This window comes from Fonsecaea multimorphosa (genome assembly GCF_000836435.1).
Source record: "Fonsecaea multimorphosa CBS 102226 unplaced genomic scaffold supercont1.15, whole genome shotgun sequence".
Lineage (NCBI taxonomy): Eukaryota > Fungi > Ascomycota > Eurotiomycetes > Chaetothyriales > Herpotrichiellaceae > Fonsecaea > Fonsecaea multimorphosa.
The window spans coordinates 676,497-701,801 of record NW_015971649.1 but is presented as its reverse complement, the minus strand read 5'-3'; the positions used below and the strand labels follow the sequence as shown (position 1 = coordinate 701,801).

The following is a 25,305-nucleotide window of genomic DNA, read 5'->3' as shown; positions in this document are numbered from 1 at the left end:
GTGAAATACCTCCTGTGAAATACCTCCTGTGAAATATCCCCTGTGACTCCGTACATGGATTGCGTGTTATATTCCCCTGCCGCAAAAGGCCATTTGCCTCGCCTCGCAAAATGGCGTTGTTACAACCGCACGTGTTTTCGACACAGCTCCCTCGAGCTCGATAATTCTCTCCTTCTTACTCATCGCACATCCCGCGTTGTCCAGATCATTAGACGGAGTAAGTAAGAAAGTCCAATTTAACTCTTCCGGTCGATCCCAGGATTGAACCACCGGTCGATCCAGCGCCATTCATCATCTCTCAGCGGATATTATAACGACATAGCTCTGGCGCAGAACAGTTTGATCGGAAAAAACATGCCAACGTGTTCATGATGATATGGGCGCAGCACTCAGGAACTCGTGTGCCGCGCTCGTTTACTTGCGTTGCGGAACTTTTCGCCAAACTATACGCAATGCACAGGTTAGGTCAACTCAACTCAACATAGGTAGCTTTTTGCGGACCGCCGCGAATATATATATATATATATATATATATATATATTGCTTTTGACCGGAATGAAGGGAAGGGGAAAGGCGAGAAATTAATGAACGATACTTACAAAGTAAAAGAGAAAAGGGATCGGGACGTACGCCAGCCCCAGAAAGCCTAGCAAACTGCTCGCCCAATGGATTCCCAGGTTGTGATACATGGCGGGCGCAAACAAGGGGAAAGCCGCGCCGAAGGAGAAGCGCATGAATGCGGAGCCGGCCATGACGGAGGGAATTTCTGTGGGAAATGCGTCGGGGAGATAGGTCAAGACGGCGTTGACGATGATCAAGGCGCCGATGGCGAAGAAGCAGGTTCCGATGATGGGGACGATCCTTTTTCGACCAAAATTAGAATATGAGTTATGTGTCAAACGGAGTGACAGAAGAGAGGAGGGTAGAGAGAACGAGTGGAAAGGGGCCTACCAATGCACATCCTTCTGAGCGCTCCAGCCGAACCAAAAGAGACAGAGGGGTATGGTGGCAGCGGTGACCATGGCTGGAACCAGGCGCTGCTCGGGCTTCATGATGTGGCCCCCTTCATCAAACATCCTTCGTTGCACTCCACGGTCATACCAGATGAACGGTGGAATACAGCAAAGAGCTCCGACAAGAAGTCCCAAAAACGACAATCCCGTTTGGCCCGGGTTGAAACCGTAGATCCCCTCGAACACGAGTGGGAACGACGTGAACCAGATGAACAACAGGCCGAAAATCAAAGCCACCCACGTGTGCAGGAGGAAGACCAGGGGTTCGGTGAATGTGAGGATCCAAGGACGGACAACGGTGAGATATGCCACTTTTCTGACGGTGACGTGTTTGTAGGCGATTTCTCCTTCGCTCATGAGTCTGGGATTGCCCGTCAGACGTCGGAGTCGATGTGCCCGTCGATACAGAATATTCTTTGCGTTGACCTCCGGCAGGAAGAAGAAAAGGATGATTAGAGCAAGGCCGGAGATCCACATCAGCTCCCATATGGTCCATCGCCAGCCTTTCGACTGAGCGGCAAAGCCACCAAGAAGCGGACCAAAGACTGGACCAAAGATCTGATTGTATATTAGTAACCTCAGCTGGAAGACGCCTCAATCAGTACACAGTACGTACAGCTGCAACGCCCCAGATCCCGATAGCCAGTCCTCTCTTCCGCGGTGTGAATATCTCCGCGATGGAGGCGCCGCCGGTGGCAAGGGGAGGCGACCCTAAAACACCTGTGATGAACCGGAAAACAATAAGCATGGGAAGATCGACCGACAAGGCCACGGGGATCTGGAGTAGGACAAAAGCTAGCAGTGTCCAGATGTAAATGGGTGTTCTTCCAATCGCAGGTGCCTCGCTGAGAGGTGCTAGAGTCATCGGACCTGAGCACTCCGTTAGTATGGAGTAGACCAGCGCTGCCGACTCACGGCGCAAGCCGAATCAAAAGAGGCATTACCTAGTCCGAAGCCGAGCACAAAGACTGTCAGTGGAAGTGTTGCAGGGATCTCGCCAATCCCGAAATCCTTCATGACATCCACAATGCCAGCGGTATAGACGGATGATCCCACATAGACTGCAAAGGTCAAGTAGCACAACTCAAAAGTGATTGCGCATTTGGTGGAGGTTGACCAATTGAGAGGATTCTGCGTGGATGATCAACAGTTCGTATTCGGTGTCAGGTTGCGGCCATCGAACTAAGTATCTCACCTCTGGATCGTCCGATCCATACCAGGTCACAATATTCGGGTCTCGACCTTTCTCAGCCAGCTCTCCATCGCCTGGGTTGAGAGTGCTTGCATTCGAAGCGGGTCTTTCAGGGGACGTCTTTTCCACCGGAGCAGGCGAGACCGCGGTAAATTGTTCTATGAGAGCAGGGTTCTTAGTCTCCTCGTGCGGCAACAACTTCCCCTTGGACAAGTGCCGCAGTAAGCGACCAAAAAAAGAGTCGTGGATAAGCTGTGACATGGCGTCTGAGTGTCGAAGTCACGATCAACCTCTTGAAAACAGCATGTTGGACAGCTCTGGATGAAGGCTGGCGCCGGCATATATATTGTGGCCGCCAAAGCCCGTGCCATCGTCATAACTTGCACTTACAACCTTGGCCGTCGATGTTATGGGGACACCCGCACCCACAGATCATCGAGAATCGCGATGAACAATACACATTGCCATGGACGCAGCAGTCAATGTCCCGCACTGTCTCTGACACGCGGCCGTCATGATGTCAGGATTCCGACGGTCATGAGCTTTATCACTGGTTCGTTGTTGCATCGGGCCATGCTGTCGCCCAGCCTCGTTCCTTCGGTCGCCGAAGGCGATAGATTGGAGATCTTTGGAGGAAACGGGCAGGTGGGAAGTATATTCTGGTTTCCACTTGAGCTAGGATGCTCCTGGTCTAAGGCGCTCGGCTGCCGTGGAGAGAGGCCTGGTTATAGCTCCATTTGTATCCTGAAAGGATAACTGAATCATTAATGTGGTAGGAGGGTAAGGAGGAGATCGTCGGTGCCGTCGGCGCAAGGCTGAGGGGAACCATGGACTGACGTCTTTGGGTCTTTGAGTTTCAGCCTCGCCAGCCCCGCCAGCCTCGCCAGGTTCCCGTTTCTCTTAAAAGGTTTCAAGGTCTAACTCGGTCCTCCGTATTTAGCACTCCTCATTCACAGGTTTCAAGCTTCCACTGGGACACTACGGTTTCTGAGCTCTCAAGCAATGCTAGCATTATGTCCCGTCACACCGCATTTACCTTATCACCTGCTTCAGAGAACCTGTCAGCGAATCAAGCGGACATCAATGCTCACCCGTGTCAGCACCGGCGTCCTTCGCCCTCGGCAGCCAAGCCAGGACAGGACAGCCACTTTCCGAAACTCACGCAATGCCGAGTACCTCATACGGGACATTCTAATCGATCAGGCTGAGTCTAGCTGGCACGGTTGGTGTTAATATTAGACTCTTAGTCAGCACGATATCGATCCCGACGACACGGTGCCTGGGCCGCCTGAATGTTCAGCTTGGGGAAGGAACACATTCCGACGTTGTGACAGTCGTGCTTCTTGAGAAACCTCCTATCACAGACCACAGATTTCCTTCTCGCGTGCCATTTTTCCTTTGTTTGCGCAGATCTGTTGGTGTTATCCTGACTAACTTACTGCGATCTATTGTTCAAAGCAGCCCATCTAACCCTCGCAGACCATCCCTCACTCCTGCGCGCTGCGTGGCTCGACCAACCTCTCGCAGACCTTGTTCGCCATGTCCAGAACCCCCCGCATCAATCCAAACGTGAAGCGCGCAAAGACCGAAGAATGGTTTCCCAAATCCCCTGATGGCGCATACACCGGCGAGAAAGTGCCTTTCCATCCTCGGCGTCGGAGTTCCCTGTCACCACCCGTCCTCGTCCTGTTAGTGTTGCTGGTGCTTGCGGTCGGAGCCTTGGTTTGGAAGCATGAGCAGGCAGTGTCTATCGCGGCAGAGAACTACCAGAAATATACGGGTCAAGATCTGAAAGATACAGACTTTTACAAGGTCATAGAGAAGGCGCAGAAAATGAAGTGGAAAAGATCGGAGCTGTGACGGCCTCGTCCTGAAGCAGCGGAAATGTATTTGGGAGATGTGCCCAGTGTTGAGAATGTCAGACCGCGCGAGTTGTGAAAAGGGGAGCACCGAGGCTGCACCAAGGGCATTGGGAAATTGTTGGCCAGCCTCCCTTGTCCGGGGATCCCCCGCACTCTGGAAGGGAAGTCTTTATAAATTGGGGGTCCTTGTCAGTCTACGAACATTTGCGGCGATTGAATCTGGCGTGCTAAGTCTCCAGGGATTTGCGGGATCTGAGCTAAGGAGTACATGGAGGAGACGGATGTCATTCCACGCTTCACGATTCTAGTATCCTGTTACTGCGGGCTTGGATTTGTTGCGGACTCTCACTGTGCCCCAAAAGCAATTGACCTTTGTTCGTCGCAATCAAATGAATCTCGGCAGGAAATCCAAGGTGTCCCTTTCCCTTAAATCTCTGCTTGACTTCCCCCACCGTCGAGGACTTTCAGACCATGCAACATATCTTTCCAGCACGCAACTCCGGAAAAACGACAAGTTCACCCCGTTACGCAAACGAGCGAGAAGCGTTTGCACGTGGGCTGTGTGTACCTCTGCATCTTTTCCCACCCAATATCCACCGTCTTTGCGATGTTGCTTTATTACCTCCAGATCGACAAGAGGGCTTTAACGCCACTGCACTGGGAATAGCTAACGGTATATAGAAGCAAATCGAAATTGTCTCGGAAATGGGAACGATAAGAGTCTGCAATGTAGGTTCTAGTAAAATGGCTATGATTAAATGCTTTCCTCGAGAAAGTCGAGGCCTACGCGTATGAGGTATTACTCGTGCTGTAAGAATCCTTTCTTTCTTTGGAGGGAGGAGGAGGCCCACAAAACGTACAAGGCTGCGGGGTTTCAGGAGGTTTGTCGTCTTGACCCTCCCCCATCCTCCATGAGAGCGAAAGCCGGGTGACAAATACATTTTATCTGATCTGTACGACCGCCACAATACTTTTGCAGTGAAGCCCGTGCACGGAAATGAAAGCTATGTCCTGTTTGTGGAGGTTCACAATGGATATGTAGAGCTGTGGCAGTTAGTGCCGGAGGGAAGAGCAGTGAATAAAGGGGGAGGAGAGGGCGGGATGGGCGATAGGGATAAAAGAGACGGGGAAGATCCACAGAACGGACTTGCGCAAGTGCTAATAGATTGGAAGGGGGGATCGCAAGACATATCAAGAAAGGGATCTGTATGTAGATATGTGATGGTGGAGGCACAAGTGATTTATTTCCTCGGCCCGCAAAGCGCTACACCCGAGGATAATTATATGTACAGCGTCCCGCGAGGTACCCACTATTGCTATTGATTCTCGCAGAGGATAGAATGCGCGGGATAATGCGGTCCTCGACAACACGGGCAAGAATCTGCGAGGCAAAACAAGATTCTTTTGCATATCGGGACTTTTGAGGATAAGGGGGGAATAAGACTCTTGTCATTGCGCTCCTTGACAGAACCCTACCATCAAAGGCTTTAAAAAGACGGCAGAAACAAACACGATGCCATACGAATATGACCCCGAATACCACAAGGCCATCGAGCCAATGTTGCCCGCCATGGCTGCGGCACCAAAACACCCGCCTTACGACGTCGCCTCGCGTCGAAACGGGATCGACGGCATGTGGGAGGGACTGATGCAGAGGTGGCCCGTGGTCGAGGACGTCGAGGAGACCATCTTCAAGGTTCCATCCTTTGACGGCGTCGAGATCAACGTGCACCGCTTCGCAAAGAAAGGCGGCACATCGCCACCATCTACAACAACCAGCAGGGGCTCGCCGGCTGTCGTGTACACCCACGGCGGAGGCTTCTTCTGCCTCAGCGTGCCCTTGTACCGGAAGATGATCCAGAGCTACGTGACGCAGGGCGGCATCCCGTTCTTCGCGGTCGAGTACCGTTCGCCGCCCGAGTTCCCCTTCCCCGCGCCCATCGAGGACTGCTACGCGGCGCTCAAGTGGGTTCACTCCAACGGCGCGGGCGCGGACCTAGGCGTCGACCCTGCTCGGATAGCCATCATGGGCGACTCCGCGGGCGGGGGACTAGCCGCCGGGGTGGCCATCATGGCTCGAGACAGGAACCTCAACCCGCCTCTGGCCAAGCAGGTGCTCGTCAATGGCATGCTCGACGACCGGAACAAGGCGCGCTACGAAAGCGCCAAGGACTTGCACACCTGGACGCCCGACGATAACCTCACGGGCTGGGCCGCGTACCTGGGTCGAGAGAAGGCCGGCAAGCCCGACGCCGACGTCTCGCCCTGGGCCGCCCCGTCACGAGTTGCGTCCGTAGCAGGTTTACCGCCAGTGTACATCGACGTACCGGACCTGGACATCTTCCGGGATGAGAACATCAAGTACGCGGCACGCCATGCCGAGGCTGGTATTCCGCTTGAAATGCATATCTATCCCGGTCTGCCACACAGTTTTGAGTCGTTTGCACCCAAGATATCGACAGCGAAGTCGGCGGTGGCGAATCGGGTGAAATTTATCCACAAGCTTTAAGAATCAAGATGAAAAAAGAGTTTTCTTGAAATTGTACCACATCCTCTTTGCCGGGTGCTTGTCGAGGCACGAGGAAAAGGAGAGGCCGCAGCGCCAAAGAAAATTCGAGATATTTTAGACTACAAGCGCAATCGAGCTTTTCCTCCTCTTCCTCCACCACTCCCCCTCGATCTCGGCTACATATCACACGGAGGGACAAGGAGGAAAAATGACAAAGCTAGATGTGGTTGGTTGCAGGAGAAAAAGAACAGTTATTTGTACGGTTGACAGGGGACTGTTCCATATGGAGCAATCCCTGTCGAACTGTTCCGTTTGCAAAAGAATTATTCTCCAACATATTACATACATACATACCTAGGTACCTTATCTTGGTATGTATCCGCCGAGCTGCTGCTTGACTGTTGCCGAGGGACTCCAGAACCCTGCTAGCAGACCTGCTAGCAGGATTTAGAGAGATGGAGGTCGTAATGATGAGAAGAGGTACCAACCGATTTGAACAATTTTTGGAGGGTATGAGGCCCAGGCGGCGGGCGACGAGGAAGTGATGTTCCTTCCAGCAGGAGCGACTACTAGGTACTCCTAATGAGGATAAGGATACCACATAATACCGAGTAGAGGGCGCGCTATCACAAGTTGCAGCCCAGCGATACCGTCATTCCGCCTGTCGATGCCATCACGCGCTAGATAGGGCATACTCGAGCGACGACTACTACGAGCACCTGCATGAGCGAGCATGAGTAAGTAACCCCACGGCTGCCAGGCTGCATTCAAGAAACGAGCCTACCTAGGTAAGCACACAAGAGCCGGAGTCCCCACCGGTTTGGTGACTGACAAGTAAGTATTGTATTGTAATGCTGTGGTATACCCCGTACCTAGGTACCTAGTAGGTAGGCGCAGCGGTAGATGGTAAAGAAGAGAGTGTCTGACTGCCATGGCCTAACTCCGGGAACGTCATACAGTACGCTCCTCGAGCACAGCCACAGTGATCTTGTCCTTTTGCCCCTACATTCGAGCTAAGCAACCCTGGTTTCAAGAAACGAGCTAAGCACCTAATCGCAGAGGGAAAGCGTCCAGGATAAAACCTACAGACCAGTTTCCCTACAAACTTCGAGGTAGAGCCTTTCAAATATCCTGAGCAAACTATAAGCCAGATGGACGAAGAAGCATACACCAGAGGTATTCACAACCCGAGGCCACCATGCGCCAGTTATTATGCTCGGGAATGGCCCACTAGAGGAACACGAGATACAGGTCGATTTCTATATGTGAGCTTTATCCAGGAGCCTTTACTTCTCGCCGATTCACAAGTTGACCGCGGCGACAGGAACCGATATACACTCCGACTCGGTACGGCAACCACCCCCAGCCCATCTTACAGCAGGGAGATGCGTCTCTCCTGAGCACGATCCTCGTCTTTTGGGCCCTATTCATTGTGGGCCCTTTGTTTGGTATCCTTTTCCTCCCCCGCAAGGTCGAAAGGCTGTGCTGCATATGCTTGGTCACCATGTTCTTTGCTCTGTTCCTGCACAAATGGGTGAAATGGCCCTTTGAACGTGTTCTCGTGTGCACCATTGGGTAGGTCCGAATCCAGTCCAGCGTGAAACATCCTGCTTACTCAAGGTTCCGCCAGATACATACCGATACTTTTGGTAGTTCTGTGAGTTTAGGGGGAACTTGAAGCGAAAACTGGTTGCGTGTCAAAGGACGGCACGGATCCGAGCTATTTGTTCTTTTCTTCACAGGCGCGTGGGTGGGAATGCACCCGTCTTGAGAAACTGTGGCGCATGGCGCTTATTTGCCTCGAGAGGCCACGAAGCAACCAGTCCGGAATTGATTGACATCAAGGCGGAGAGAACTGACTGTATTATGTCTTTTGCGCTATGACGACTCAAAAATGCACCTAGCTTTCTGGCAATTGCCACTTCAGGTGTTTGGGAGGAGGTGTAGCATCCTCGACGAGGAGGATAGGAGGTTTTGTTTGTATGCCGCTAGACGAGGTACCACGAAGCACATTATCGATGGAGTCGTCCACAAAACCTGTGCCAGGCTCTGAGTCACTGGACATCTCTGCCCCAGCCAGCACCGGAGGGCTCGTGCTAGGTCGTTCTATCAGACTGGGGTCGAACTGGGGATCTCCGAGCTGGTTGCTGTCCTCTTTGTCGTCGCCGTCCGATGAAGGATCCCCGAAACTAACAGGAGTCGGGGGCGAGTATAAATCAGCTGAACTCATTGTGTTGTCGGCCGAATCCTCCGAAGGGAAACGGCGATGGCCTTTTAAAATGCCTAGACGCCGTCGTGCTGCGCCCGCGGAGTTAGATCTTGAGACTGGAGAGTTTTGCGAGGGTGTGTCAGGACTGGCGGCATTCATAAATCGCGTACTCGGAGATCTGGACAAGACACTCTGTACCAGCGGCAGCTCAAGATAGCTGTTCAGATTACCCTTGGAAAACAGCACCAATCCAAGACAGATCAAGATGAGGATCAACTGCAGAAAGGACATTCGCTTTTGAAAGATGACTTCGTCGGCAAGAACACCGAGCCGAGCATTGATGGCAATATTTTCCTTTTGGTAGCGCTCGCGCTGCATCTCAAGCTCGATAACTGTCGACTGCCATAATTGATCGTACTGTTGGCGGAACTCTCTGAGCTCGTTGAGAACCGTGGTGTTTAGATGTTCGAGGAAGGAGGTCGTTTTGGCAAGCTGTCTCTGTTCCACCTTGTGGAATGCATCTCGAAGTGCACGAGATTGATCCTCTATGTACTGAAGAGACAGGGAAGAATTCGATTCAAGCATTTGCAGGCGCTTCTGAACCGACTTGAAAAAGGATTCTTGCATCGTTGGAGCTGGGTGAGAGGACTGCGTCGAGGACACGGACGCTTTCGAACTGTTGCTGGTAGGTGGGGAAGATGAAGCATTAGCAGCTGTCGACTCGACAATGGGATCAGATTTGGACGTTGTGGTTGAGCCGTCTGTCGACGTCGCTGTGACGTTGCTTGGCCTCAAAGAACTGGAAACCAGTACATCGGTACTGAGTCTTGTAGCTTCTGTATCAGACGAATGGGTGGCATTCTGTTGGTCAAGACTATGGGAAGTTGTACCGGCACCGTCTTCCGTTGTCTTGCACGTTCCGAGCGCGTGGTTATGGTTTTCCAGGTCATTGAGCATTCGAGAAGAAAGAGCAGGCGAGGTTGAAACGGGAGCTTGACTACCTTCAACCATGGGATATTGAGTGTGATTTAGGAGAGGCTCTTGCACGCCGGGTAGATCAGATGCAGTTGCTGGATCAGCAGTGTGGACAGGCTCTTCAACAGCATCGGTCTCAGTCAAAAGCCGCTCGGCCACGGCTTCTGGTACGAGTCCATCCTCTTCTGCATTCTCGGCGCTTTCCTGCTCGGGTTTCCCTTCATCCTCCAGTTGGACTGATTCAAGATCGTGCTTGTACTCTTCCAGCATTGTCGTCCCATGAACTCTGACAAGACTGACGGGGCAGTAGAACTCGTTCCCATAATGCGTGAGGAACTCGATGCGCAGATATCGTGCCCAAATGACCGGATTCTCAACCAAAAACGCTTGAACTTCGCGGGTGTTCCGAGCTTCAAAAGTGCCTAGTGTCTTCCACTTGTCGACTTTGACTGGGTACTTGTCAGATACGCTTACTCGGAAGGTATGGAAAGTCGAGCTGAAGAACTCAAAGTTTGCCAGCACGACAGTGTCGATTGATATATCGTCGCACAATTCCAGGATCAAAAATTTGTTTTGAGCGGAGCACTCGTTTAGCATATAAGAGTCCTTGTTATTTCCAAGTACGGCCGAGGCGCTTCTAGCTTCAGGGTTGGTCTTCAGAACGTTGGCCGCACAATCAAAAGAGGCATAATTGAATCGTTCTTTACATGTTGTGCCTGCATCTTTGCTCCTCACGCCGGCTTTCGGAGCCCGCCCCAGTTCAATCTCGACGGAGCTGTCGCGGATCTCCTGAGGCACTGTGGGGGGAACCTGGTTTGGAGGGTCGAGGGTATCGGATACGAAGCCGGAGAAGTCCAAATCTATTTCAGCGTCGTCTCCCAAAGAATCTAGGGAATCTCGAAGAGACGCTGCTCGTTTCCTCGGCTCTCTACCTTCGATTCCAGGTCCCTTGCCAATATGTTCCGATTGACCCGACTTTTTGAGATTTTCTCGCTTCCAGTCTTCGAAAGAGAGGAACCTCCCCTCCTCGAGAGGAGACTCTTCCTCCGACCCATCGTTGCCTGTACCTGGAGGAGCAACATCCACTTCAGTCTGGGAAGAACTTGAAGCCGACTGCTCTTCCCAAGTATGCACAGGTTGGGCCGAAGCGTCAGTCGTGGATTGTGAATGAACAGTAGACAGAACCGATGGGGAGGGAGTCGCGTGAGAATGGTCAATTGCGGAAGACGTAGGAAATGCCAGATCTACGCTGGGAGAGGCGGTGGCGTCGACAGTCGTGGACGTGAGGTTGGTTTTCCGAGTGGATGCGAGACATTGTTGAGGGAGACTGTGGGTAATGTAGTTAACTGTGCGGAAAGGGCATGTGGAAGGTGTTAATGTCGTCGTGGAAGGACTCGATGTACCCGCAACGAGAGTGATGAAGAGGAACAAAACCGGCTCCGGAAATCGCATTTTCAGCGGTTGTCCATTGGAGATGTCGAGTTGAGACGCTGATCTCGAAGAGATCTTCTGTCACAGAGCATGACAATCTCGTCTCTTCACCAGCCACGAGGACACCGCTTCGACAACTGTTCCAGTGACAAAGAGGAAATCTCTCTGGTGTCCACTCGCAAATGCGTCGAGGGTGCCAAGGGGACCACGAGACCCATTTAGATCAGGCACTGATGCCGCTTTATTTCTTTGGCGTCGTCTACTGGGTATTTATAGGTCTCTGTGAGGATCCTACTAAAGCAGCATGATCAGATCCTCTTCACATGCCAAGCAATGACATCGTTGGAGCTTGCGAGATCGTCGCAAAGAAATATCGAGCACGCAGTCGAGCACGCGTGAAAGACCAGCCATCGACCAGTCAAGACGGATCTCTGGGAAGCGCCAGATGGAGAGGTCTCAGCTACGCGCAAGGTGACCGTCGTGTGCATATATCCCTTCGGTCGGACATGTTCGCCCGGAATTGTGGATTGCATGCCCTACGCAGCTGCGGTCGGACGGCCAGACCTTACGTCCATCGAGCCCCCACGACGAAGCTCGTCTCCCGACGCTTTTCCTCGTCTTCCTCGTCGTCTGCGTTCAGCAATGGTCCTGCTCCAACGACACATCCTCTCGCGGGGGTTGCCACACAGCTTGATCATGTCGCACCCCGGTTCGAGATTGACCCGGACAATATTCAGATCCTCGATTCTCCAACCGCTTTCTACGACACCCTGAAGGTAGACACATACTGCGCCTGTGGGAAAGCGGCCGGCTAAGGTGTGCTGCAGGCCAAGATAAAAGGAGCAAAGCGACGGATATACCTGTCTACATTGTACATTGGCAAGACCGAGCACGAGCTCATCGAGACCCTCAAGGAAGCGTTGGAGAACAACCCGAACCTCGAGGTCTCAATCCTCACTGATGCACTTCGAGGCACTCGGGAGGACCCCAATCCGTCATGTGCTACCCTCCTTGCACCGTTGATCGTCCAATTTGGCGACCGGGTGCGGATCTCCATGTTCCACACTCCAAATCTGAATGGGTGGAAGAAGAAGTACATGCCCAAGCGGATAAACGAAGGATGGGGCCTTCAACACATGAAACTCTACGGCTTTGACGATGAAATAATGCTCTCAGGGTATGGTGACTCTCCACTACCGTTCTTGCCATTGTCCTAACCCAGCTAGCGCCAATCTATCCAATGACTACTTCACCAACCGCCTAGACCGTTACCACGTTTTCTCTTCCAAAGAGCTCACAGATTTCTACGGCGCTGTTCACGAAGCTGTCTGCGATCTATCGTATAACCTCGTTCCTTCAGAGGAGCTTCCCGGCGGCTTCGAGCTGCTTAGCCCCCATGAGCGAGGGTACCCTGATCCCTTGTGGCATACAAAGAAATTCAAGGCATACGCAAAAGAAATCCTTGAGCCATTAATCCACAAGAAAGCTAGACAAAAAATGTTTCCGCTCGAGTTCACACAGCAAAAGACATTCGTCTACCCTCTGGCTCAGTTCGATGTCCTCCTTGGCGCCCCCAAAAACATGGCCCTGCTCGACTATGAGTTTGCACAGTACACTTCCACAGAGAAGCCTGCAATCACCAAACTGCTCACCAACCTCGCCGAGGATGAGAGACTGCACAAGTCAACGTGGACATTCACTGCTGGATACTTCAATATCGACCCAGACATCTGCACACTGCTCATAGCTGCCGCCCCAGAAGGGTCGTCTGCAGTGCAGAAGCCAGGCATCAAAGCTTTTGAAAAGGCGTGCACGGTGATCACCGCATCGCCGTGGGCCAACGGCTTCTACGGCAGCCCCGGAGTGAGCGGTATGCTACCCGCAGCGTATACCCTCCTCTCTCGACGTTTCCTGCGAACCGTGTATAATGCTGGCAAAGAAGACGTAATCCAGCTTAAGGAGTGGAGAAAAGGCACAGTTGGCGAGCCCGGTGGAATGACCTACCACGCCAAAGGGCTATGGGTCACTCTCCCACCTCAATTGGACGCTGATGGACAAGCCGTTGATGAACCGGGACCGAGCATCACGGTGGTAGGGAGCAGCAACTACACCAAAAGGAGCTATAGTCTCGACCTAGAAATCGGGGCGATGATCCTCACCGGCGACGAAGGGCTCAAACAAAGACTGAAAGAAGAGACGGAGAATCTACAGAAAGACGCGACGGTCGCAACGCAGGACGATCTCGCGAGAATCGATCGGAGGGTAGGCTTGAAGGTGCGGCTGGCCCTTTGGCTCGTCGAGGCCCTGGGCGGGGCTTTATGAACGGCCACTTACTACAGAGGGAGAGTCTCGTCAAAGAACGGAAACAAGGAGCAGAGTTTCTTGGATCGCTCGCAAAATTCTATGCGGTACTGTCAAAGACTCCCAAAACATTCTGGTGTCTCAGTCAACCTACGCCAACTACACGAGACCAGCGCCTTTTACGGACCCTTTTGACGTGACGACAAGCCGACGAGCACCGTAACGCTTCTCCTCTCTTCTGCATCTCCCCTTGGGGGAGCTGAGCATGCTTCCCCTACCCACCTCTTCGCATCTCACTCGCCCACGGTCCTCTACCTTTCTATCGTCCTTGGACGCAGAAGATTCCTTGGGAAAGAAGGACTGAAATGTTCCCCCTTTGTACAGTATTTGTTCTCTCTTTTGCACAGAACAGGCGCACCATTGAGATGAGCATCTGGATAGAACGAAACCCAAGCTGATAGCTATCAATGGGCTAAGAAGAGCTCATGTAAAAGGAGAGGCCTATATGTATACTGTAAATAAAATGTGATATCATAATATGATCTCAGATACCGTGAAAGCAAGGGATTCAAGAAACACTTTGGTTTCGCTCAGAAAGGGGGGGGGTTTGAAAAGCTTTGAAAACGAGTGATCTAAATGGCGTCCTGCGTAAATGCATCAAGATGTCAGTGGTTACCTAGGCATGCAACAGGCGGAAAGCAGAGCGGTAAACGTTTTCTCTAGACTTCTAGCACGCTCGCTCCTTTTGGATGCTGAATAGCTCTCACTCGACGAACAAAAAGATTTTCCAGGACTCTTCTTCGGACGGGAAGCAGAGGTATCCCAAGGTCGATAGCCATAGTAAGAGCAATTAGACGTTTTGTGCTCTGAGAGAACTGCTCACCGCAATTCTTTAATCCACGACTCGCGTTGTGGTAGGAGGATTGCCTCAGATCATTGAGGTGGAATCTATTCCCGCCGAGTCTTCCAGCAAACTGGACATCTGCACAATGCGAAAATTGTCCCAGTTGCGGGACTACCGGTTGAGAAAAGGGTGGACATACAAGCCCAAATAGCTGAGATGCAGTCGACCCTTTCGTTTAACAGTGGTCAGCTCGTACCAACTCTTCGCATGTCCACGTTGTTGATAACGAAGGGGTTCCGGGATCCCTCCTTCGCAAGGTGACATAGAATCGCAGGACGCAACATGAAAGTCACCCGTTCTCCCATTTGTGAATTGACACGATATCCCGGGTGTCTCTCACCGTAGAAAATGCAAACCCCCGACCTGCAGCCCCTTGGTATGTGAAATCCATCAGTCGGTCACATGTGAACTTGGGAACGGAGCATTGGAAATATCATGGACCAAACAAGTAAAAGATCAACACACCGTCAACGCATATCGACATGTGCAAACAGCCCCCGAGGACAATTTTTTTTTGTTTTTCTTTTTTTTGTTGAAATGTTTGACTGTGCGATGCGGTCACCGTGCTCCTCCAATCAGCACACAAACTTGTATGCAATCGAGATCTGCATCTTCCAGCCACCTTGACATCGTTCATGCACACTGCAGCACCAACGCAAAACTTTCTGACTTTCGGCAATGAGAAAGGAATAGGCCAGCGAATCTTGCAGGTGGAAGAAATTGAAAGATAGCGGTGTATATACCGCCATCTTCGAGCAGAAAAGCGCTAGAACACGGATGGTGTATGGGAACAGCCGCCCGGTGGGTTCGCTTAAGACCTCACCAGGCTAAGCTCCCCAACTTCTGGACTAGGGTTGGGAAGATCTCGAAAACCTACCGGAAAATGATCTGAGTGGAAGGACTTCTAGCCTGGGCTTCTGCACCTTGCGACTGTCAATGCAATGCGGTGGCACGAATGCGAAGTCAACTCGGAAGGCGTGGAAACGTTCAAGACGTGGACTCTTTGTTGTTGTCCAAAAGAGCGGCAGAGATGGTAACAAACTTAGTCGCTCTGACGAACTTGCAGAGTATTGCACTTCTGTACGAGGTACGTAGGTAGCAAGCCATGTTATACGTACCTAGGTAGGGCCGGACCATGGCACAAGTGGTGTCGAACGCGGACTCTATTTCGGATGACAACTGAGGAAAGGATTCGAGGGTCAATGCCTGTCACCACCTGGAGGAATATGGGTGCCCAGCAGCGTGAGAACTCGAGATGCTACTCGTTCCATCAAACGGGGCAACCTCATCAAAAACGTGTCAATCATTACTCCGAAGGGAGGCTTGTGTAGCCCAATTCTTCGTGAGGTGCCACGGTAATAATGAGGGGTGTTAGAGCAGACGCTTTGCTCTGTGGATCTACTCTGAACGCGAACCTCGCAGCCAAAGATTGCAGGTCGAAAATCGAGATCGACGCCCCAGTGGAGTGATGTTGCCCGGGAGGGGGACAGTCGCTAGAATTGCGAGTGTTGCTTCGGCCCGACGCTGGCCAATGCAGAGCGTTCAATAGTCTGACAGACCAATAATGGAACCTACAAAGCTTCGGCGGCTGGATTGAACTAGTGCAGGGCGACGACAAGCACAACGGTATTGGCAACAGCCATGGCATTGTTGCAGGCCGGCCGATAACTGGATGGTCGTGGCCCTTTGCCAGTGGGTGGCGACTCTACGAGTGCCTTTTTTCTCCGCTGGTGCCAATGAGGTCTGGATGACTTGGGCCTTTTTTCCGAGGCGCCAGCATCCAAACGGGCCTGGAGCCCTTTGTCGGCGGCCCAAAATCGAAGCGGAGGAAGAATGGAGAAACCCTCCTGCTGGGCTTATGCAGGCTTCTGCATCTCAGGTGCCCGCTGGCTGCATTAGACTGCCCCGACACAAGCACTGTAACAGCCCCAGAGTGCCACTGAAAAAGCCCAGCGAAGGAGATTGAAATTGCACTGCCTTTTCACCGACTTTTGGGCAAAATAGCCAGTGTCGAATAGCAGTCTGATCTGTCTTTTGTTGGTCAATGATCAAGATACGGCGACATGTCTGTCTGTGTAATTTACAGCACGGTCGATTGTGCATCCAGGATGAATGCTCGCTGTCTGTCGAGACACTGGGGTCTTCTTGTCTTGTGGATACCTTGGATATCAGGACGACGTCTGGCTGAAACATCAGCAAGGCGTCTCAATGGCATTGCCGAAACCTCGAGTGTCAGTGCTTCGATGATCTTGGGATTATCCGAGATGACCGTCCGAGTTCTCAAACCCAGCATCTGCCAATAGTTGCTTATCATTTCACGTGGTCATCCCCTGTTTTCTTTGGGATACCATTGGATCTATGTTTCGTAAGCCTAATGTCGCTTGGAGCAAGACTGCCGATCAGATAAACATGCCACTGCCGTTGACAGGTTTTTGGCAGCTCCTATTCCGGGATCGGATTTGCTGGAGAGAGCTGCTCAGAACTTGAATGCTTGGAAACCCTTGGAAGTTGGTCGAAGCACAGGGAGACACCTCGACACCTCCTTGCTCGAATCCTTCTTGGGGGGCCGTCTGGTGGGCCTTTGCGATGCGAAGAGGTGTCAATCACATGACCTCAGCTCCCCGAGTGTGGCTGCAAAGACAGTACGGAATACGAAGCACCTCGCCCCTCAGTGCTTCTTTGTACGACGAAGGACATCATGGAGAACGACTACACGGACCGCGCAGACAAGTTGTGAACGGCATCTTGGTTGTCTTTGCAAACTCAGGGATCAAGATCCGTCGTTCATGACCAGCGACAAACCTGTAACATTGGTCCAGGATTCCAAGTTTTTGCGGGGTAAGCTTCCTGGGAGGCCGGTGCCGTACCACCATCCAAGGTCACTTGGGCTTTGAATGGGACCTGCCCGGGAACTCGTAAGGTTGACTCAGCCAGAAGGGCATCGAGCAACACCCATCAGGAATTAAATGAGAGATTTTCATCCCCTTCCCCTTAGGTATACATCCAGGCCCATTGATAAGCTGTCCTTGACGTGTCAGCTCTTGCAATCAATGCAGGGCTCCTGACAATCGGATGGACGGTTAGGACGAGGCCCTATCACAAAGGAAATAACCACGGGATTCGGGAGCAGTGTTGTATGTACCCGGATATGGCATCCAGGATTGGGTTCCGCAGAGTCGAGTTATGAACGCAAAATGCATTCTGCATGACAAAAGGGGATGGGAAGGCTTCGGGAGCTCGTGCTCCCTCTGGACCGGAGATTCGTAATGAGGTACTCCATACTGTGTTCATTGTACTGGTAAAGTGTCCTCTTTTGTTTCGCCTTTGGCCTTGTGGTCATCATCCACCGGGGACCCGGGGTGGTTGCGTGTTCGTTACCGAGCGGCGGCGTCATTTTCTTGTCAAGGCTCATGATGGCTGTGGCGTGACTATTGGTCGGAGGAGACAAAGCTATGAGCGAAAGCGGGTAGGGAGGTGGTTCGAAAAGGGAGCTCTTTGTCTGGCTGCACCTGATCTGAGCAAAGCCGGGAAGGGTCTGGGGCCTGCCACTGGGCTTGGAGGGCTTGGAGGGCGTCAAGGATGGGAGGGATTGTCTGAGCGTGTGAGACAAAAAAAGAGAGCGAAGTGGGTGGCGGCATTGCTTCGTCAAGCCTCGAAACCTTCAAGCGTAGAGCTGAGCACGAGGACAGGCAGAGAAAGCCAGCGACAGTCCAGCGAGGGCCAGAAGAAAACCGGGTCATGCGCTAGCAGGAAATTGCGAGGTGTTGCTGGTGCAGGAGGCGCCAGTGCCAAAGTGGACTAGCCCCTGCAGCTGCCTGCCAACCGTGGGCCACCCTCGCCGGCGCAGGCACAATGGCAGGCTCCCCACCAACCTGAGCATGATTCGTCCCTCGCTGGCCCTGCAGTTGCCGGCCGGTTCCATTGACTTCGCTCGCCCAGTAGCAGCCTGGGTGGCAGTGGCCAAGGGCCAGCGTCATTTGTTGGGGCAGGCACTGGTGGCAGTGGTGGGTTGTTTTCGCCGTTGCCCGTAGCTCGTAGCCTGTAGCCCTCTGCCGCCTGTTTTCGGTGCTAGGCTGTGAGGGCGCTCCGTCAGAGTGGTGTGCCCACTGCTCGGCTGGCCCCAGAATTGCTAGAATGCACCATTCCCAGGCACCGGACAAGGCCAAGCTGTAAGAGCCACCCGTCACCGCCAACTCGACCGCCGCAGTTGTCTCTCTGCTTCATAACCTTCCCTCAGCCATCTTCGTCTCACTTGTTTACCTCTGCCCCTACCACTCGACCTTCCAGATCGACCGCTCTGCAATGTGAAATCAAAAGCCCTCACGAGTGTTCGTTCTTCTCTCCCAGTCACCTACGACTTAACACCTGGCCGTGTCTCTCCTTCTCACCTTCTCGTCTCGACGACGTTCCTTCTCCTCGCCCGGCATTCCTCGCTGTCGCCCGGCGACCTCCCACCCCCGCTGAGTCCTCGACTCCCCACCACGCCCAGCATTGAGCTCGAACCACTCCATCACAACTGTACCTATAATCCTGCTATACCATTGAGCTGTTCCTCGATCTGCCTGGGATATCAGGGCTATTTGAGCATCCAATCTGTCGAGTCTCCCCTTCCCTTTCGGATTCGGCTTAGTTGGTGAATCATTGTTGCGGCTGTCAACTGGGTCAAAGTCAGGTCAAGTCACGCTCAGCCCACACCACAATAAACTTCAGACAAAGGGGTGAAGCTCTTTGCTTCGACTCAAGATTGCACCATCCGAATTCATTCTCCATATCATCTTCCTGTCCGGTCACAGCATCCTCCCTGGCGACAAACCCTGTGGCTGCCTGTCGACAGGCATCCTGAGCTCGACAAGTTGTGACACAGCTACACGTTACAACCGCCTTGGATCAGCTCCACCGACACACAACACTCCCTCTCTCTCTTTAATCTCTTCTACTTCTTCGACTATCCTCAGTTCCTCCTCTACTTGTTCACTTGCATTCTTTGGCTCTTGTGCCGGAACCAGTCCTACAATCCTTTCGACCATGACACAATAAAGTGACGCTCTTTACGCCTCTGCTCGTTCGACTGCACAACGAGCCCAGCAGGCTCTGAGTCAGCGATCAGCTTTTCCTTTTGTTTTACGACACGACCTATACCACCTCTATGAGCCTCTGACCTTACACGAACGACAAGGAGTTCCGCGGTGTCCTTCTCGACTGGGCGTTTTCTACACATGATAAGTGAAGGTGGTTGAAGAATTGAAGCTACAAGGCGGATCTATGCTTGGTGTCGGGGTTCCAGTTCCTATACTCGACGTTTCCTCCTCCTGAGCGTATCTGCTCCTACTCTCTACGTCTGCATTGCAATTCCGTCCCTGTCTATATTGTTGTACAAAGTCCTCCTGGATCACATTACTCGTCGCTGTTCAGCCAACAAAAGTTCCTGTCACTTCATTCCCAAAAGGATAGACTGCTGCTCGAAGCATCAGAGATATATCTGCTCACCTTACCTGACATCACCAATACAACGATGGAGTGCATGAAAGATGACTTTCACAAGGATCAGCTTCTAGATCACCGCTTCAGAACCATCGCTCCCCTCAATCATGGTTCCTTTGGCATGGTCTTCCTGGCCGAGGACACCTTGACGGGGCAAAATGTGGCCATCAAATGTTTGACCAAGCCTTCTGTTGCCGCCAAGTCCGCACAGGTCCCAACCACGGATGAAGGTACAGAAGAGCTTGCGTGCCATGCGATTCTGAAGCACCACGACCACCTGGTGAACCTTGTTCATCACTTTGAGACCGACGCTCACACTTACCTGGTCCTGGAATACTGCTCTCAAGGTGACCTGTATGAGGCGATCCGCCTCAATCGTGGTCCTCTCCAGACCGAGCATGTGCGACGTTTTATGCTGCAGCTGATCGGAGCCGTGCAACACATGCATGCTAACGGCCTCTTTCACCGAGACATCAAGCCAGAGAACATCTTCCTGACCCAAGATGGTTCGGTCAAACTTGGGGATTTCGGCTTGGCTACCAAGAGTCTCTGGTCTTACGAGGCTTGCGTTGGAAGCGACCGGTACATGGCTCCAGAACAGTACGATCCTGCTGCCACGGGCTACTCGCCGGCCAAGGCAGACATCTGGTCCATCGGCATCTGCTTGCTCAATGTTCTTTTTGCCAGGAATCCGTTTGTTACACCTACGGAATCGGACGTTCTCTTTGCCGACTATCGTCGAGACCGTCAGTCTCTGTTCGACATCTTCCCCAGCATGTCGCAGGATACCTTTGAGATCTTATCTGTGGCCATGGCTTTGGATCCTGCCAAACGGGACCTGGGAGCTGTAAAGCAAGCTGTTCTCCGTGCTATTGCCTTTACCACTGAGGACGAATCCTTCGACGACTTTTTCTGTTCCGAGGAGCGTGATGTTGTTCGGGCCAGTGCCAATCGCGAGCCATTGCGGACCCCGTCAATTCAAAGCCCCCAGATGGATGGCGATTCCTTCCCTTGGGCCAAGGCGCTGCATACCAGTCCTCTCAAGCAGCAGCTGGACTCTATTCCCGACCTGTACGAGGAAGATCTCTTCGACTCGGACAAGAGCCTCAGGCTCGGGGAGTCCTGGTACTCTGGCCATGGCACTACGCCTTCTCTGACATCGATCTTCGATTCTGCCTACGGATCCTTCAAATCCATGACCCTCAGGAGGTCCGCTGCCCGCAATCCCCCTCAGCCAGACCCTGTGCCTATTCCCAACTCGTTGCCAACTCGTGTCTCCCGGCCTATTCCCACCATGTCGTCCGTCTTTGGTAAGAAGCAAGATGACACGGTGGCCAAGAGTTGGAGTGATATGTTCGAGGAAGATGAGGAGGAGTCGGAACGTGAGGCTGAGCTGAAGTCACGACGTGAGCAGAATTCGCGGAGCTGGAGTCAGGATAGTCAAAAGCGTCTCCCGGTGCCTCCGGGGGTGCTCACTGAGTCCAAGAGTCGCTCCTCGAGCAATGCGCGTCGCAGCCGCACACCCAAACCCATTTCGCCGATCAAGACGAGCCACGGAACGAACGAGAACGACCCCTTTGGATGGCGTGCACGAACCCCTCGACATTCGCCCAAACAGATTCCTGTGGACAAGTGGGCGGCGTTGGGCGACAAGAGACGAAATTACCAAGCGGAGTCAGACCCGCAGACTTGGACTTTCAAGAAACGATCGATGACGACGGGCTCACGCAGGAAGCCCACGACTGGATTAGGACATGATTCCCACCACCATCAACATCCGTGGCATCGCCGCGACAGCCGACCTAAGGCTCGTCCGGCATACCTGGATCAAGATTGGCGGCAACAACGGGTGACGGATTCATCCTCGACAGATGAGGACGAACTTGAGTGGGTTGGAGGTTGGCACAACTTCCATTTGTAATTCTTTGAGCATCACCTTCTTGTCAGCTTATTCGAACTTTGTGTGAACCGGGGCGAGTTACAATCCCAGCAGGGGGACGAATCTTGTGTTTCTGTTTGGATGGTCAGGTGAAGACCACATTGCCATGCGTTTGAGAAAAGGAAAAGAAGAAAAATACTCCCACCACCCTCGCTTTTGTCTTGATTGGAACCTTGACACTGATGACTTTGCAAACATGGGCTTGTTTATCAACGAGGTGTCATAGGAGTGTACCAACAGCAATCAGAAACCAAAAATACCCGGACAAAGGCATTAGGGGCGGCGGCGGCTACGAGTATGTCTTTTGAGTGTTTATTTATCCGTGAGGATTCACCACATGAACCTCGGCAAGGAAAGCATTATAGGATATGGAAAGAAAAGCTTGGTGGGTGTGGTGTTGCTGTTGACGGCGAGGGAAACGGTTCACTATTCAGGTTTGAAGCACGGCATTCGAGGTGTCGCGACGGGCGCGGGTGTGCTCTTTGAATTGCATCAATTCTCCTGGACTCGCGGGGAGTTTTTTTGACTTTGTTGGCTTGCAAGAGAAGGAGCTGGAGCTGAAGGTGAGGATCAGAGCTTGTCGAGCGAGAAGTAGCTAGATTGATACTTTGGCCTAGACTGGCATCCTCGAGAATGGAGAATTTCAACCCTCTCACTACTAGTATTTGGTGTTTTTGTCTTCACTTGCTTAGAGTCGGTAATCCCCCCTTGGGCAGCAGTGGGTGGCAGTGGGTGCCCGGGGTGCCCTTGGCCTCGCTCCCAGAAATGGAAATCAGCCGCTGAAGCCGGTCTGTGGGCTTCTGCTTGGCTCTGCTGGCTCTCGGCTGGTGGATGAGTTGGGACTCTGGGAGAATCCATGGCCGAGGCACAAGGTGGCCGTCTCCCGCCTCCCGCAGTCTCCAACTCCAACTTGCCCCAGATTCAGACTCACAGCCGAACAAGCGTGACAAGCTGCAAAGGTAACTGCGTCCTCCGCGTCTCCCATGGAGCATTTCCCTCCCTTCTCTCACTTTGCCCAGTAGCCGAGGGTCTGGCAATTGTACATACACTACATATTGACCGCCTACTGCCATCATCCCCAGTCCTTACCGTCTACCATCTCTACTCCTTCCCCACTGCACACCGAGGACACCACCCGCTTCATCCAAAATGACCGCCTCAGAGAACATCCCGCCTCTTGCCCTCCCCTTTGTGTCGGAGCGGGCGAAGAAGCTGTTGGACTTGGTACCATTGCCCTGCGCTCTCCATATCCCGTTGATCACTCTCTAATCCCCCTGCAGGTCGAGAAATTCGTCGACGAAGAATGTATCCCCGCCGATGTCGTCTACTCGTCACAAATCGGCGTGGGTGAGGCCCGCTGGCATGGCCATCCTTCCGTACTCGATGACCTGAAGAAGAAGGCCCGTGCGTTGGGCATCTGGAACATGTTCCTGCCCAAGAACCATTTCAAGGACGGGCCTCAGTTCACCAACGTCGAGTATGGGCTTATGGCCGAGCAGTTGGGCAAGAGCATTACAGCAAGTGAGGTGTGTTTTTCTCCCTCTTCCTCTACTCGGGGAATGGACAACCTTCTAGATCTTCCCTTCTGACGGATGGCTCCTCCATTTAGGCATGCAACTGCGCCGCTCCCGACACCGGCAACATGGAAGTCATCGCCCGCTATGGCTCCCCGGCACAGAAGGAGAGATGGCTGAAGCCTCTTCTCGCTGGCGAGATCCGCTCAGGCTTTCTCATGACGGAACCAGATATCGCCTCCTCGGACGGCAGCAACATCAAGCTCCGCATCGAGCGTAAGGGTGACCATTACCTCCTCAACGGATCAAAATGGTGGTCGTCAGGCGCCGGTGATGACCGCTGCAAGATCTTTATTGTCATGGGCAAATCCGACCCTAACAACCCAGACAAGTATAAACAGCAGAGTATGCTGCTGGTGCCGGCCGACACTCCGGGAATCAAAGTCCACCGCATGCTCTCGGTGTTTGGATACGACGACGCCCCTCACGGCCATGGTCACATCACATTCGACAATGTGAAGGTGCCCCTTGACGCGCTCATTTTGGGCGAGGGCAGAGGCAACGAGATCATGCAAGGCCGCCTGGGACCAGGCCGAATCCACCACGCCATGAGAGCAGTCGGCGCCGCTGAAAAGGCCCTCGAGTGGCTGATCAACCGCCTCAACGACGACAGGAAGATCCCCTTCGGAAAGCCTCTCCGCGAGCATGGCGTGCTGTTGGAATGGGTCGCCAAAGCAAGGATCGAGATCGACGCCTCGAGACTGGTCGTGTTGAACGCTGCCGTCAAGATCGATCAAAGGGACGCCAAGTTCGCACTCAAGGAGATCGCCGAGGCGAAGGTCAAGGTGCCCCAAATGGCGCTGGAGGTCATTGATCGAGCAATCCAGGTGCATGGCGCTATGGGCGTATGCCAGGATACACCACTGGCTCACATGTGGGCACATTTGAGGACGTTGAGAATCGCCGACGGACCCGATGAGGGTGAGTTACTCTGCTCTCCAAATTGCAATACAGCCCCGTCCTTGACGTAGTTTTGCTTTGCACCTTTGCTAACTCTTCTTACTCCCAGCTCATCTCAACCAACTCGGCCGTCGCGAGAACAAGACGCGCAAAGACGAGATCCGGGCCCGCCTCGCACGCCAACAGGCCAAGACTGAGGAGATCTTCCGATCCAAGGGCCTGGACCGCAACGAGCTCGGCTCTGCCAAGTTCAAGGCGAAGCTATAAACGAATGAACGTTCATTCTCTTATTTTCCTTTCCTTTTGTGAGCGACGCGATTAGGTGGGCTGGTGAGCGAGAATACTATGTGTGTGTGTCTCTCTCTCTATATCTACGCTCGACCCGGAAGATGCCACAAGAATACCAAAAAAGGGGGGAAGAATTAAAACAAAGCTAGCTATGCAAGCCACCCGGCATCAATAATGAGTCTGGGGTGTTGTCCGAGTTTGTCTGCGAGACTCGACTGCGCCGCGGGTGAGGACCACGTAGATAGCCAGGTAAACAAACCCATTTGGAGTTATTCCTCATTGAAGGAACACGAGAATAGAGATTGCAGAAAAATGAGAGAATAAATTCTTTACAAGTCATATCAGACAGGACAGATACCTAGGTAAGCTGGGGGAGCAGAGGGCGAGTAACATCACGTACCAGGTATCCGGGAGACGGATGATGATTAGGTACCGATGCTGCTGGTGCCAACCTTGCCTCCCTTTCCCGTGTATGTATACGATCGAAAGAAAGTGGGTGATATATAGATATATACTATATATATATTCTCGATCGACTTGTCAAGGCCCATCCACTTTACATACCTTAGAGAGATAGATAGATAGATAGATAGATAGATCGATGAGTAAAAGTAGGGTAGATATCAATGACATTGTGATATTTATTTGTCGTTTGAACCAGTCTCTGCTCTGTACTATCCAGCATTCATTACCCCCGACTCACTCACTCACTCACTCGCTCATCCAC

General features: G+C 52.6%; 7 protein-coding genes across 7 annotated transcripts; 5 read left to right on the top strand and 2 right to left on the bottom strand.

The window, feature by feature from the left end:
* Window positions 1–389: 389 nt before the first annotated feature.
* On the bottom strand, window positions 390–2,466 carry Z520_07601 (uncharacterized protein; the record flags this gene model as incomplete). The annotated part of the gene is made up of 6 exons (XM_016778098.1): window positions 390–443; window positions 600–861; window positions 952–1,571; window positions 1,630–1,883; window positions 1,958–2,144; window positions 2,209–2,466. 6 exons carry the CDS (start codon window positions 2,464–2,466, stop codon window positions 390–392), a joined length of 1,635 nt encoding a protein of 544 aa, XP_016631004.1.
* A 1,278-nt stretch (window positions 2,467–3,744) lies between these two features.
* Z520_07600 (uncharacterized protein) lies at window positions 3,745–4,065 on the top strand (the record flags this gene model as incomplete). Its single annotated transcript, XM_016778097.1, has 1 exon — window positions 3,745–4,065. The coding sequence occupies one exon, from the start codon at window positions 3,745–3,747 to the stop codon at window positions 4,063–4,065; it is 321 nt and encodes a 106-aa protein (XP_016631003.1).
* Window positions 4,066–5,580: 1,515 nt separating this feature from the next.
* Z520_07599 (uncharacterized protein) lies at window positions 5,581–6,576 on the top strand (the record flags this gene model as incomplete). Its single annotated transcript, XM_016778096.1, has 1 exon — window positions 5,581–6,576. The coding sequence occupies one exon, from the start codon at window positions 5,581–5,583 to the stop codon at window positions 6,574–6,576; it is 996 nt and encodes a 331-aa protein (XP_016631002.1).
* Window positions 6,577–8,476: 1,900 nt separating this feature from the next.
* Z520_07598 (uncharacterized protein) lies at window positions 8,477–11,212 on the bottom strand (the record flags this gene model as incomplete). The annotated part of the gene is made up of 1 exon (XM_016778095.1): window positions 8,477–11,212. The coding sequence occupies one exon, from the start codon at window positions 11,210–11,212 to the stop codon at window positions 8,477–8,479; it is 2,736 nt and encodes a 911-aa protein (XP_016631001.1).
* Window positions 11,213–11,697: 485 nt separating this feature from the next.
* Z520_07597 (uncharacterized protein) lies at window positions 11,698–13,513 on the top strand (the record flags this gene model as incomplete). Its single annotated transcript, XM_016778094.1, has 3 exons — window positions 11,698–11,967; window positions 12,019–12,368; window positions 12,418–13,513. 3 exons carry the CDS (start codon window positions 11,698–11,700, stop codon window positions 13,511–13,513), a joined length of 1,716 nt encoding a protein of 571 aa, XP_016631000.1.
* A 6,395-nt stretch (window positions 13,514–19,908) lies between these two features.
* Window positions 19,909–21,798, top strand: Z520_07596 (uncharacterized protein; the record flags this gene model as incomplete). Its single annotated transcript, XM_016778093.1, has 1 exon — window positions 19,909–21,798. The coding sequence occupies one exon, from the start codon at window positions 19,909–19,911 to the stop codon at window positions 21,796–21,798; it is 1,890 nt and encodes a 629-aa protein (XP_016630999.1).
* A 1,167-nt stretch (window positions 21,799–22,965) lies between these two features.
* Window positions 22,966–24,557, top strand: Z520_07595 (uncharacterized protein; the record flags this gene model as incomplete). Its single annotated transcript, XM_016778092.1, has 4 exons — window positions 22,966–23,040; window positions 23,097–23,342; window positions 23,426–24,311; window positions 24,400–24,557. The coding sequence occupies 4 exons, from the start codon at window positions 22,966–22,968 to the stop codon at window positions 24,555–24,557; spliced, it is 1,365 nt and encodes a 454-aa protein (XP_016630998.1).
* Window positions 24,558–25,305: the final 748 nt, after the last annotated feature.